The 13,705-nt window shown below is 39.9% G+C and overlaps 3 protein-coding genes across 4 annotated transcripts in view; 2 read left to right on the top strand and 1 right to left on the bottom strand.

Annotated features, from left to right (window-relative positions):
• cep104 (centrosomal protein 104) overlaps positions 1-3,267 on the top strand; it is a 32,733-nt gene extending 29,466 nt beyond the window's left edge. The window contains exons 20-21 of one of the 2 annotated variants that reach the window (XR_001428101.1): positions 4-282; positions 365-3,267. Coding sequence is in view for 1 of the 2 variants with exons in the window: in XM_015057745.1 (XP_014913231.1) it covers positions 4-140 (137 nt within the window). In the remaining variant the exon portion in view is untranslated. Of the gene's footprint in view, positions 1-3 lie in introns of both variants that reach the window. The other variant, XM_015057745.1, reaches the window with a different exon arrangement.
• Positions 3,268-3,647: 380 nt separating this feature from the next.
• LOC106963030 (UDP-GlcNAc:betaGal beta-1,3-N-acetylglucosaminyltransferase 7-like) lies at positions 3,648-7,985 on the bottom strand. Its single transcript, XM_015057746.1, has one exon. The coding sequence runs from the start codon at positions 5,795-5,797 to the stop codon at positions 4,562-4,564; it is 1,236 nt and encodes a 411-aa protein (XP_014913232.1). The 5' UTR covers positions 5,798-7,985; the 3' UTR covers positions 3,648-4,561.
• Positions 7,986-8,130: 145 nt separating this feature from the next.
• Positions 8,131-13,500, top strand: LOC106963032 (UPF0688 protein C1orf174 homolog). Its single transcript, XM_015057747.1, has 4 exons — positions 8,131-8,324; positions 10,159-10,230; positions 10,375-10,734; positions 11,543-13,500. Exons 1-4 carry the CDS (start codon positions 8,316-8,318, stop codon positions 11,681-11,683), a joined length of 582 nt encoding a protein of 193 aa, XP_014913233.1. The 5' UTR covers positions 8,131-8,315; the 3' UTR covers positions 11,684-13,500.
• Positions 13,501-13,705: the final 205 nt, after the last annotated feature.

Below are 13,705 nucleotides of genomic sequence, written 5' to 3'. Positions count from 1 at the left end.
CAGGTAGGGCTCCTGGGGGAACAAAGCAGTCGTTGTCGGTCAGAGCCGGAGCCAGAACCAGAACCGGGCCCGTGGGCAGAGGCAGCCGGATCCCATTCCTGACACCCATGGCGAGGAGAAACGCTGCAGGAAAGCGCTGAAGCTGGTCGGTCACAAACTCCATCGTCCAAAGATGGTACATAATCAGAAGAAGCAACTCCCTCCCTGCCCTCTCATTTGGGAGTTATTGACAAAGGGCGTGCACTCAAGTAGGCGGAAACAAAACTGCAATTCATCATTAAGGTGATCTAGTTCAGCCCGTTGGGTTTGAAACAAAAGCTTATTTTGTGTAAGAATATCAGCTGACTCACCGTCCTGTGCGCAGGTTAAACCTCTACCAGTAAACACCTGTGAGGCCAGTAAATGTGAGCGCATACACTGTGCGCTTGTAAAGTGATACGCCCCTTCAAGGCTTCTCGTCTCTTGCAGTCTTATTTCTGTCAATGCTGTTTAAAGCCTTTTATATGTTGCTTAAAGTGAAATCTTACCATTCCTTACTGTGGAACTATCAGTAATTTTAATCGTAAAGATTATATTGGAAAAATGAAGCCATGTTGAGGGTATGCTGATGTATATTCCCAGCTGCTGGTTAAAATTCAAAAGCTATGTGATGCAGCATTTCCAGTTATGCAGCCAGCTGCATCTTTTCAGTCCAACTTCTCTGCTCAGTCACTGCCCACGTTTTGCACAATGCAGGCACTCTGCTGGAAGCAAAGTTTCACCAAGCTGACACAACACTGAATACATCAGTCTGACATCACCAGGGACATGTCACGTCTGCTTACTGAAATGCTCTGTGCGGAAACGTCTAGATGCCCGTTACGGCAGAACGAGCCGTTCATTTCTCTCTCTCCTTTATTTAAAAAAATTGAACTGCATTATGGAGCAAATTTGTTTTGATGCTGTGTATCGCATCAAGATAAAACCATAAATTTACTCTTTTTTTTTTCTTTTTCTCACTACTCATCAGCAAGCCAGATAAAAACTCTTTTCTGTTTTAGGTCAATAAAATTACTTGACCTAAAACAAATAATCTTGTTTTAGGTTAAAACCTAAAAAACTTAGGTCAAGATTTTGACCTAATCTTGTTTTTTTTGTCTGGTTACATAGCAGAAAAATGAGAGGATTCTTTTTTTTTTCTATTATTTTCTTCATATTTAAAAGCTTACATACGTGGAGATTGTCATGCCTTTAAGCAATTTTGGAAAGCCCAGGTGACAATAATGCCATGTTTGCTTCTAGTTGAAGGCACAGCAGTGTATGTATTTTGACAAAACAATATAAATGTTGCTACTTTCCTTGGGTGACATCATGGAAACAATCTAAAGGAACCAGCCAAGATATCAGGATTGTGGATCAAAATCCAGATGTCTGAAAGCGTCACATTCATCTGTTGTAAGCATTATTCAGAAGTATAAGCAACAAGGGAAGGTCCAATCACCATACAGATTTAGAAGGACATGGCTCCCATGTGCCCAGATATTAACGTGTTTTGGTAAACATGCGTATCGACAATCACACCCAAAGCAAAAGACCTTTGCGGAGATGCTTGCTGAACCTGCTGAGAGATTCTTTGTCCAGAGAGAAATGACACCCGTACCAACATGGGCCGAAAGGTCACATACAAAGCAGATTAATTTCCTCCAAAATCACCATAAACAACCAGATTACAGTTTGAAAATGGACTCCGAGAAAATAACGTTAGTCTCTGGAAACATCGTTGCTGCTCAGATCAAAATGCAGTTGAAGCTTTTGGCTGTAGTGGAGATTCTAGGAAAAAAAGGGGGAAGCTCACGTTTCTGAGAACACTGTCCCAAATGTGAAGCACTTCACCAAATAAATGGCATCATGAGAAATATAGAAGCGGTATTTTATTCGATCAACCAGGAAGTTCACGACTTTCCACAAAAGGGCCAACTGTTACAACTGTGGGGGAGAGTTGAAAAGGTGTGTGTGTGTGCGCGTATGTGTGTGTGAGCAAAGCGACCTGCAAACCTTTAAACCAGCTCCAACACAAGAATATGTGAAATCTCCAGAGCCTTGTTGGAAGGAGACAAAATATTTCAACTAAGTCATGGAAACTAGAAGGGAATTTTCAAAAGACTAAAGAAATTAATGTAAATGTCAGATTTTAAGAAAAGTAAAAAAAAATATTATTTAAAAGTTCAATTAGCAACAACATTAATTGAACCAGCATGTCTGAAGCTTACAGAGCCACTGCATCCTAGTCTGAGCTTTTGAAAATTGTTCCACAGGTTTATTTATCTTGACTTTTGAATTTAAAGGAAACAAAGATCTCTCATTTAGCAAGGTTAAATGTATTTAACTAATACAAATAGTATTGCAAATTTTGACTGAAACTCAAGTCTGATTAAATGTCAGACAGTGAGGGGGGGAAAAAAAAGTATTGTTTTCATGCTGCCTATGTAAATGCCTATGTTTGAACTTCCGCTGAATGCTATCGTCTGCACAAATCTAAACCTGTTTGTAAGTGTGTTAAAACAAGCAGAAGTAACAAGCTGCTGGCTGAAGTCTCTGTGGCAACAGCGCTGGCGGTCCTTTCTTCCTAAAGCCATTGCAGATCTGCCCAAGCTTTACTGCGGCCATCAGTGAGCCGTCTGCCCTCACATTCCCTGACATTGTCTTTCTTGCACTGTACACAGGGAATGAAGTAACGCCTTGCCAAAGGAATTTTGTTACCAGTTATTTTCCTGAAATTTCCAAATGACAATCTTGCAAATGAATGTTCCGAACTAAATCTTAGCTGTAGAGAATATTAAATTTAAAAATAATGAAACAAAGGGAGATTATTGCACCATGTAGAGTCGCACTACAAAGGTTAACAAGAGTATTTATTTAGTTATTATTTTAACGTGCAAATGTCTTGACAGCACCAACTGAAACGCGTCAGAAAAAATGTCGAAGTGGTTGGAAACTTGATGTAATCTTGAGCTCTGGCTTTTCTCACTTCATGAAGCTGTTCATACAGTGTCAAAGATGGTTAACGACAGAGCTGCCACTGATCAGCAGCTGTTTTATAAGATGCAGCATATTTAGTTTCTAACACTGCATGCTTTTGTGTGGACTTTAATATGCTGTGACTTTATAACGGTTTTTTATGGCGCTTTCTGTGCACTGTACTCAGTAATTCTTATGACATGTTTGCATAATAGCTATTTTTCTATGGAAATGTGTTTGTGTGTATGAAATAAAGCTGAATCACAATGACTTTTGTAAATAAAGTTGAAACAACCACATTTCTCTGAGAATGTTCCAGCCAAAAATGGTTGATGGCCGGTCATTGGCTGCGCCGAAATAAAGGTGAAAACAACCTTACTGTCTGTAGAGCGCCAGAATCTAATGAGTTTTGTCAAATTACAGTTGGGAGGCTCTCCAGACGTCGCTGTTAATCAAATGATGACACCAGACATGCTACATTTTACAAAGTGACTTCGGGATTCCCGATTTTATTTTCACAGAGAACAAGAGCTATTAACATTAGTTCCTGTTTCTTTGGTTTTGGGACCTACTTTCTCTTAATCAAAAACAAAGGAGATACATCATACATAAAACTTATTGACTGACTTTCACATATATATATATATATATATATTTTTTTACAATACATTGTAAAATAATCAGATAACTACTGTTCTTTACTCTAAACCTATAAAGTTCCCTTTGCAGCTAAAATTAGGCATGAGCAAGGCAGCGGTATGATTTTCAACAGTTATGGACCGTAGATGTTTGACATATACTAACATTTTTAATCACAGTGTCCTGATGGTGTAATTTCTTTAAATAAGAGTGTTCTCCAGCTGAATGGAGTGCAGACTAACAAAGCAGTGCCCTTCCCACACTTGTTGCTGCGACAGATGTTGCTGCAACACCTGTGTTGTTGCAGCAACAAAGGTGTTAGCTGAAAGGTGTTAGCTGTCAGTTAGCTGAAAGAAACTTGTAAAGGAAAAAAAAGATATATATGGTGTTTTTTATTTGCCACATCAGTGTTTCAATTTAGGTTTATTTTTTGTGTCGGTATGATTCTATAGTAGTTTTACTCAAGGCCGTCTTATCATTGGAATCTAGTCCCAGCCCATGCCTATAAAATCCTGAAATTGGAGAATAAAATCTCAGGAAATACCTGAACAGAGGAGTGATGGAAAGAGTCACGTTTTAACCTGCAAATTTAAAACGCTATTCTCCCAAAGTCCATGATAAAGTGTTGTCTCTCACATTAGGACTTCAGGATTGTAAATGGCACAAACTGAATTTGAAAATGTTCACGTCTTATTAGTTGGAGCTATAGTGGTTTTACAAGTTACAAATCAACCAAAAGAGGTCCACTTAGGGTCCACGGTGTTCAGCCAGGTTGCAGACAGTTTTATCTGACACGCAGAGAACACCGACTGCGTTTCTCTCCACCGAATCCGCTGAAGATCGAATACAGTCGGAATAATAACGAAAACCTCCGGACGATTTAATGAATGTATTGATCAAGTTTATTTCATGCTGGGGGGGTCCTTCATATAAAGCTCCGTTGCGCGCAAACCAGATCCTTGTTGTGCACTGCGCTCCACATCCTGAGCAGCTCCTGCGCGCTCAGTTTGTGCACCACGATGAGGCTCTTGTAAAAGCACGGCTCCCTGTTCATGGAGCTCACCTTTTGTCTGGTGATGCCGAAGGTCCTGAAGCCTGAGTGCAACTCCGGAGACACGTTCAGCCTCTTCAGACACATCCCTAAAAACACGTCGTCGATGGGATACAGCTCCACGTCCTCCGACGCCGTGAAGAGCCTCCTGGCCAGCTGGGAGGACATCACGAATCCGCCACCCCCTACGTAGGGCGGGTACGGCTGGTCGTAGAGCTCTTTGGGTATGTAGTATTTGCTCTGGCGGTTCCGGATGGGGATCGCCTTGGAGATTGTGTCCCCCACAAACAAGTCGGAGTCTTTGCGCTCCTCCACTTTGAAGCCGATGAACTCCAGCAGGTTGTGCGTGTTCACAAAGACGTCGTCGTCTCCTTTGAATATGAACTGCACCCTGGGACAGTAGATGTTGAACCATTTGAGGAAATTCACCTCCTTTAAGGTCAGGTTGAAGAAGGTGTCCATAAAGTCCCACTGCAGGATGTCTTTGTAGATCCGATCCTCGTACTCGATCAGTTTCTGGAGGTTCTTTGTGTCTTTACCCGTTGTCGGGGTTCCGAGTAGAAATAAAGTTTTGATCTTCTTTCCGTTAATTGTGCGCTCCTTGCCCCAGGTTTTACGCACAGCTTCCCGCCGGTCGTGCTGCTCGATAACGGACTTGATCACCATGATGAGGTGCACCTGTCCGTCCGCGCATTTCTCCGGGTGGTTGATGAGCATGGGGAAGTACCTACAGTGTCTGTGCAGAACAAACTGGTGAAACCTCGGGTCCAGACGCCGGAACCAACCCTGACTCTTCACCAATTCGTCCTCGCTGCAGTTCAGAACTTGTACTTCCCAGCTGGTCGGGGTCCCGTTGGACACCCGCTGCGAGTCCACTCTCTTGCTTTGCGCCGCGGCATTTAGTCTCCAGAATTTGGACTGTACCGGTGCCTGTATTGAAGGAAAACAGTCCGAACCGCACCAGTCCGCTTTCTGTGCGCCTTTCAAGCCCTCTGCGTCTTTTTCCGACAGTTTCAGCTTGAGAATCATCAGAGCAGACGCGAAAACCAAGGAGAGACTCAACAAGGACTTCACCAAACCTGCCCGCTTTCTCCGAAAGAAGTGATCCATATCTGTCACCGTGGCGCCACGGGACCCTCAGATGCTGCGGGTTTGGTCTTCATACTGTTTCACAGCCGTGTGTCCTCGTGGAAGCATCCACCGCCTTCCATCCTCACGCGCACTTGCGGCAGAGTGAAGTCGTCCCTCTGTGAGCCACTTCAGCTCACGTGGACGATTGTCACACATCACTGTTTATTGTGGCTGGGGGGGGGAAAAAGAGACGCATGGCTCGCAGTCGCTCTCGTGTCGCTTTAAGTCTCCTCGCAGACTGGAGACCTGTTGCAGGACCGTCTCACCCAAATATCCCCCACCCCTCGGGGATCTGCCCTGAAGCAGGGCAGAGCTCTTAATCGTCATCAGGTGCCTGATGCATCATATTTGTGCGTATAGAGGATTTATTTTCTAATGATCAGTAACGAGAAACTGTTAAATCAAATTGTAAAAGACATGCACAGCATCCTAAATATACTGTAGCTTACACTTCTGATCATCAGTGAAGTGATGATGTGCTTTAAAGAATATATTTATGCATTCTGATCAGTTCGGGTTCCGGAAGTTGAGATTCTGCATAAATACAGACTGGATCACCTCGCAGCAGTCTGTGTGATCAAGTTGAGATTATTGATCTATAGATCTCTTTGATCTGCTACAGGGCTGACATTTTTTTCTCTCCTCCAGCTGAACGCCTGGAGTCATTGTCGCGCAATGCAATTAATCCGCGACTAATCGGATGACCTCCTGACTGCACAGAGGGATAAGAATCCATTCCTTTCAGGTTCTGTGAATAGTAAAGGGTGTACATTTCTTTAAGGGACTAAACGAAACTGATTTTTTTAGAATTGTTTAAGTATTTTACTGGAAAAAAGTAAAAGACACGAGATCAACAGGTTAATAGTATTTTTAGCTTGTAAATAGTATGAAGCGTTTTGCGGTCCCCTGGACTAATTGATAAAGCGCTATACAAGCGCATGCCACTTACCATTCATTATAAGGGTTATTTTCCTTCTTTCTTGCAAATAGTTTTTCTTTGTTTTGCTGTAGTTTTTAAACTGTAAAATTAAACTATGTGTCGTCTGTTTTTTTAAAATGTGCTTTCAATGCACCATTTGTCTTTTTTTTTAGGTTTGTTATTGAGAGAAGTATTTGTGAGATTTTGTGGCGCGGTGATTGGTGCTTTATATTTCTAGTGTTTAAAATGTTGTATTGTCTGGTGCTTTTAAATGACTATTTGAAAATAGATGCTGTAAACTAAGTTGGGATTTTTAATTGTGTTTTTATGATTGCCTCGTTTCGGGAAATGGTTTCTTGAACATATATCTTCCCTTCAGTGAAATACACGTCATCATCTTTTTTTCTAAAACTAATTTTGTCTCCTACGTGAATTTGATAATTCCAAGTGAACCAACCAAATATTACCTTTTATGAACCGTAATCTTACATAAAGTACCTACATGCAATAACTGTGGCAGAATCGTCTGCAACCAAACAGAAACAAGTTGTAAAATGATTATCCTCTTGCCCCCTCTTATGGATAAATGTGTGAACTACATTGATCATGAGGTGTGACATTTTTTTTTTTACCTCAACTTCCTATGCAAACCACACAGTGAATTTTCTCACACATTTAGACCAAAGATTAAAAAAAAAATTACCTCCACATTAAGATTTCATTGCAACACATTATAATAACATAAATAGTTAGGCATAGTTATGTAGTCAGTTGCAACTTGCAGATGTTTAGTTTAAAGCGAGGATCGTCGAGATTACTTTTAAATAAGATGATACAATCTCTTTGACTCAAAGTTTAAAACCAAAACGTTGTAGGTTATGATTTTTTCTCTTTTTTTAACAGGAAGACTTTGGAATCAGTTAATGCGCAGTTAAAATGCGTGTTTAGGTTATACTGTTGAGGAAAAAACCCTCCCTAACAGGGATAAATGTCCGTTCAGTATTTACAACCCAATGTAATATTTTTGTGTAGAAAGAGACTGACCCCTCACAGTAAATTATTTGATCAATAACGTTCAAACCCATATTTACATTACTTTCGTCCGCTACGTCCGCAGACATGTAGGCTGCGTTCCAACATTTTAACTGTAGCTCTTCCTCTTATTAGGATGTGATGTAACTAGGAACACACTTATTACTTTAGGCTGAATAAAGGATCTGAATGAAGATTAAGTTCAAATTTTCTTGATACTTCTTGCAGCTACCCGACTCCGTAAAGAAGAAAGTCGCTAACCCTTCGTAGTGCACTACCTAGTGAACGAGTGAAGATATTTTGAACGCAGCCCAGGGAGTACTCTGCAGTGCCAGTACAGGGACGCGATGGCCTCAGCTTGAACCTGACAGCAGGAAATACACGGAGAAGGCGGCGGTTCAGACTCAGACAGACAAGCAGAATACAACGACGGCGGCACTGCTCGTAAAATTTTCACTGCCTAATAGTTGCTTATAGCTGTCATTTTAGTCACAAAGCTAACAAAGAGCTAGATATTTGGAACCGAAATAGCACCGGCGGCGAGCGATGCACAAGGTAAGAGAGAGTGTAGCTAATCGAGTAAACCAGTAACGTCGTGTTATGTAATTAAAGTATTTTAGCTTTCAACCTTGGGGTGTAAAAGCATAAAACTGTTTTTCGACGTGTAGTTTTTAACACACACCGACACTTTGGGGTCATAAGCCGTTATTCCCCTTGTTGTAACACCGGGTAATCTTGGCGAAGGCTAAGTTAGCAATGTTTCTGGACAAAGGTGTCGAGATGGAGAAAATGTTCGGTATTTGCTGGAGGACTGGAGCTGTGATTGTTTTGTAATTTGAGACTTTCTTTGAAATTTCTCGTCAAAAAGGGCTGGGTGGGTGTCGTTGGGGCTCAGGATGAATTGCAGTAGTTTCTTTATGATACATATTGTACAGAAAATATTCTACAGTTAAATCAGTTACAGTTACAGTTACCCCTAGCTCTACTCCTGTCTCTTGTTAATTAAGTAAGATGGTGGTGAAAATATCAGTGAAATGGGACACTATGAAGAAACTAATGTTGTTTCACATTAAGCTAGTATAATAGTTTTCTTGAGTAAACATTTTGGACTTTTTTTTTTTTTAGTTTAAGAAAGAACATAAATACTTTATACTTTACATATATACTTTTCTATGTTTAGACCAAGAGTCTGCATTCTTTATAATCCAAAGAGCTATTTTGTCCATAACCCCGCTAAATGAACCTCATTTACAGCTGCAAATGTTACATGACCTTTGGAAAAAATGATGACTTCTAATTTTTGATAATTATCTACAAGGAAATGAGTTGTCCTTTCTAAAGATGAGTCTGTTTATTTCTGTTTTTTTTTTTTTTTTGGTTTTAAAATGAGGAAAAACAAAACTTTTTGTAAAAATGAGAAGGAATATCTTCTCTATGGGATGATACATATCTGTGGAATATATTTGGGATCACAATGTTCTACTTTTTTGTGAGCTAGAAGATTAAAAAAGTTGGGAACTTCTGCTATAAATTTACCGGCAGATTGAAAGCGTTTAAGCCAAAACCTTCAGCCTCACCAAGAGTTATGAAACTGAAGTGTGCGTTGCTCTTCACTTAACGAAGCATCTTAAAAGACTCGTCAGTGAAGTTTTACTTTGTTTTGTTTCTATTGAGAGGTTTGCTGGTCGTACATGACGCTTCAGAGATTTTGTCTCCCAGGTATACATCTAAAAAATAAGTGACGTTTTGAACAATTGGAGCTTTTGAAGCTTAGTGGTAGCTGCTGTAGTGCTGCTCAGTAGTCTCACATTCAGTTTTTTTTTTTATCTCAAAAATCTAAACGCACTCGAAGAGAAATCTTAAGGCCTGGATTCAAGTCTCGTTCTCCGTGTTAATTTTTTGCTTGCTGGCCGAGGTGACATGTAACTAATTGTGCAGATATACATAAACCACTATTCATCACCTTCTAATCTAATTTCAAAAGCAGTGCTTAATCCTAACCCGAGACGTCAACAGCACAACTCATTTTTGTCCTGACTTTAACCCAGCCTGTAAAATCCATAAAGTGGTCAGTTCGTTATGCCGAACAAGCGGTTTTATATGGTTTACGGTGAGCCTTTGAAAATTAGAGAAACATATTGCTTAAGATCAATTTACAGGCCGAGTCAGACCTCCAATAATCTGAAGGTAATCTGAGTTGCCAGCGAGGCTTTGTGAAAACATTTAGCTAAATAGCTGGAGCTCCCTGGGACCTGCTAGGGTGACAGCAGCTGCATCAGCTGACTGACTGAAGCCAAATCATTTAACTAAGTAGTTGCTATAATGATATGTGGTTACTGAGGAATAAGCAGCCTGTGTTTTGGTTTTGTATATGCATTTCTTTTTCCAGATGCCTAGTCAACTTGATAACATGACGTCTAGAAAGAGGAAGAGCAGCTCTGAGGTCAGAGCCTCTAGAAAGGTTGGTTTTGAGACCACAGCTTTTTATCTGATTGTTTTTTGTTTTTTTTTTTTTCTTGTTTTTGTTTTAAGTATATTTTGTACAGACTGTTAAGTGGCAACGGTTAACCACTTGACCTCTCTGCATGTACGCATTCTGCCACAGGTTTCAGCTTCGGAGAAGAAAAACCGTAAAAGCCAGAAGATGCATTTGTCACCAGAGGGCAGTTCAGCGCTGAGGACATCCAAATCCACAGATAAACTGTCTCGTATCAGCTGCGAATGCCACGAGGCTGCTGACAGGAGGAGGTGCCTGGGTTCACCCGAGCTCGAAGGTCAGGAGGGCAAAGAGAACGAGCTGAGGTCAGAGCAGGAGGTCAGCAGCTGCAAAGCTAACAGCGTCTTGGAGGAGCAGGCTCCTGAATGTGTGGAACCCGAAAACAGTAGCAGAGTCTTATTCCCAGATGACGACAGTAATCAAATCCTTCCTGTGGAGCAGTTCTTTGGGAACTTGGATATTGTACAGGTGAGGCTTTGAGGTCTGCAAGTTGTGTAAGCTGCTATTATTACAAGTCAAAAAGCCCAAAGGTGTCAGAAAAGGTCAGGTTGAACCTTCACCAAGTCATATCAGTTTGTTTTTGTGGTTACACAATTTCTGTAGGGCCTTACAAAGTTCAAAATTTAATAATCATTCAATAACTATAAAGAAAATTGAGTCCTTAAATATGCCTAGATTTTTCCAAGCAAGTATCAAATTGCCATTATTTAGGACATTTTGTTTATTCGGTCAGTTTTAATTTGTTGGAGGCCAGATGTGTTGCATATTAAAAAAGGAAAGCCGCCTTTGTTTAAGATTTGAACGCCATATAAATAGAATAATCCTTTGAAATTGCTTTCTTATGTGCTTTTTTGTATTTAATATTTTTAAACAGTTTGTTTATTACAATTTTTTCTCCTGTTTAGGCTAGCTAAGCACTTGGCTGATATAAATTAAAACCAAATTAGCTTGCCTTAGCTCTAAGCAGCACATCTGCACATCGACAACCCCACAAATAATAATTACCTCAAAATGTTTTCCTCATTATTGGTTGACAGATATTTTATATCTTTATTGGATGGATTTTCGCATCTGGTGGATTCTGTGGTTATTTTTTATGTTCTCTATTTGGTACGTGATTGAATTCATGACAAGGTAACTTCAGAGTAAATAACCTTTTTTAATACTTTTAAAATGTCTATAAAAGGTGAAAACATTGAAGGGAGGGTCAAACGACAGATTTCTCGCAGGCAGCTGTGCCAAGTCAAAAGTCTTGTACGAATCTTTGTTCCTGCAGGACTTTCCTCGGAGATCACCTGCTACTTCTCCCAGCGCTCGAAGGAAGGAGAGGTTTCGGCATTACTACGCCCAGGAAGACAGCGATGGCGAAGAGGTGAGCCACGGCGCCCTCCGACGAGACGACGGACCCGGCACTTAGAGAAGAGCCGGTTAAAACAGAACAACATCCCAGCACTTTGGAAGAAGCGACAACAAACTACCTGCTCAGATGCTGCATTCAGTCGGTCCTCTTCATCTGTCGAAGTCTCAGCGCCATCACTGATGTGAGGATAATGAAGGATGGTTAGTGGTACTGGCTGCCAAAGGAATACTTCATTGGCAGTGTTTCTAGCGGTGCTAAAGTGCGATTGTAAACGCGGAAATGTTCTTCGCTGAAAGCATCCGGTTTGGTGCCGGATGCTTTCGTGCCGTTTACTCACATGCCAACAATCAGTAAAAAAAATTATAATATGTAAGCAAACACAAGTGCTTTGTTTTGAAACTGTATATAGGGTCGCATATACTCTCATAAATCCACGCTCGGTTGTAGCCTACCTTTTTCAGAGCGCTCAGCGGCACTTCAGGAGATATTTTAAAAAAAAGAACAAAATATGAGGAGGACAACAGATTGACTAGAAATGCACCAGTCAGAATTGTGCTGCTAATTTCCAATTTTTGTAAAGCACTAAGCTCAAGTTAATGCTGATTGTAGCCAATTAAGTTTTCTCTCCAAGAGAGATCCATTTTTTTGTCCTTCCATAAGCATCTTAAAATTGAAAGTGTTGAGTCTTCTTTCTTAACAACTTCCATGCTGAACAGTGTTATTGCAACACACAGCCTGGTTTTTTGTTGCACTTATTGATGAGGTAAAACAAAACAAAACAAAAAAAAGATTCAATTTGACTGGCCAGAGCCAGTCAAGTTGAAAATCTGCTCCGTCTCTTACTGCTCTTTTTGAGTATTGATTAGCTGATGCAAAAATATCAACGTCCAGGTGCTCTAAATGACAATATCTCTGCTCCAGGCAGTGTACTTTAATGTCTGGATTGTGGAAGTGCTGAACACAAATCTGATATTGGTTTCCTATCATTTGAATAACTACAACAAACTATTCACTTAAAAGTTGAATAGTTTCAACGCAATCCTTTTAACTTTCTGCAGGCAGTTTGTATACATGCCGTATACTGTACTGTCATTTCAGGGTTGCTGTAATGTTGCATTATCCAGCTGTATCTTATCAGGATCCAACCACTTTAACATTCACTCTGAGATGTCAAACATTGCTGAATTAAACGTAACATTTTAATGGTGCTTGTATAACTAATTAAGTTTATACACTGATGAAAATTTCATACAAATTACAGCAGATTGACAAATATGCAAGCCTATGTCAGGCTACCTAAATGTTACGAGGAAAGAAAGCTGGAGAACGCCCAAAGAGCAGATCTGTTCATTACAAGGTCAGAGATGAATGTCATGTTCCAGCCATTTTTCACCAAGTGTCTAAAATCCATCCTTAAAGGTTTTTGGCAGCTTTGTAACATAATGTCTGTATGTAGATAAACGTATATATATATATATACACACACACACACACATGCAGCTAATTATTCTTTGTATTCCTACCGTTTATAGATGCTAAAGTTATTAATGACAAAGTTGATTTTTCTGCCTAAGAATCTGCATTTTAACTATATTTGAACAAACTTGATTGAGAAATATAACCTTAACAGGTTATCTGCAATTGCACTAGAACTATATCCACAGGTTTTGTATATAGCTGATTGATCTGACCACTTAACAGAAATATTATATATTATTACTGCCTTATTTATGTAAAAATAAATAACATTTGTCCTCAGTGTGTGCAACTCAAGACTGATTGAATGTCTCATTATTTGGGCAACATTCTTAATCCATCCATTTATTTTACATTATTGTGCTACATAATACAATAAAAAGCTTTTCATGATTTACAAAACTGTTTTGTTTCATTTTGTTCAATGAATGACAAGTTATCAATTTTACAGCAAATAAAAACTAATTTAAAAAAAAAACATTAGCGTAAAAACATTTTTAGGTACAATGCTTTTTCTTCCCTTTGGTATCTTCTTTTGCTTTCCTTGCATTTTTACTAGTCCTGAACATCTTATTGGTGTCACACGTCAGGTCGTGCGCTCCC

The sequence above is a fragment of the Poecilia latipinna genome, unplaced genomic scaffold (genome assembly GCF_001443285.1).
Source record: "Poecilia latipinna isolate Pla-1442-1.1 unplaced genomic scaffold, P_latipinna-1.0 Scaffold1487, whole genome shotgun sequence".
In the NCBI taxonomy this organism is placed as follows: domain Eukaryota; kingdom Metazoa; phylum Chordata; class Actinopteri; order Cyprinodontiformes; family Poeciliidae; genus Poecilia; species Poecilia latipinna.
Note: the sequence above shows the minus strand (reverse complement) of the source record. Positions and strands in the feature narration are given on the sequence as shown.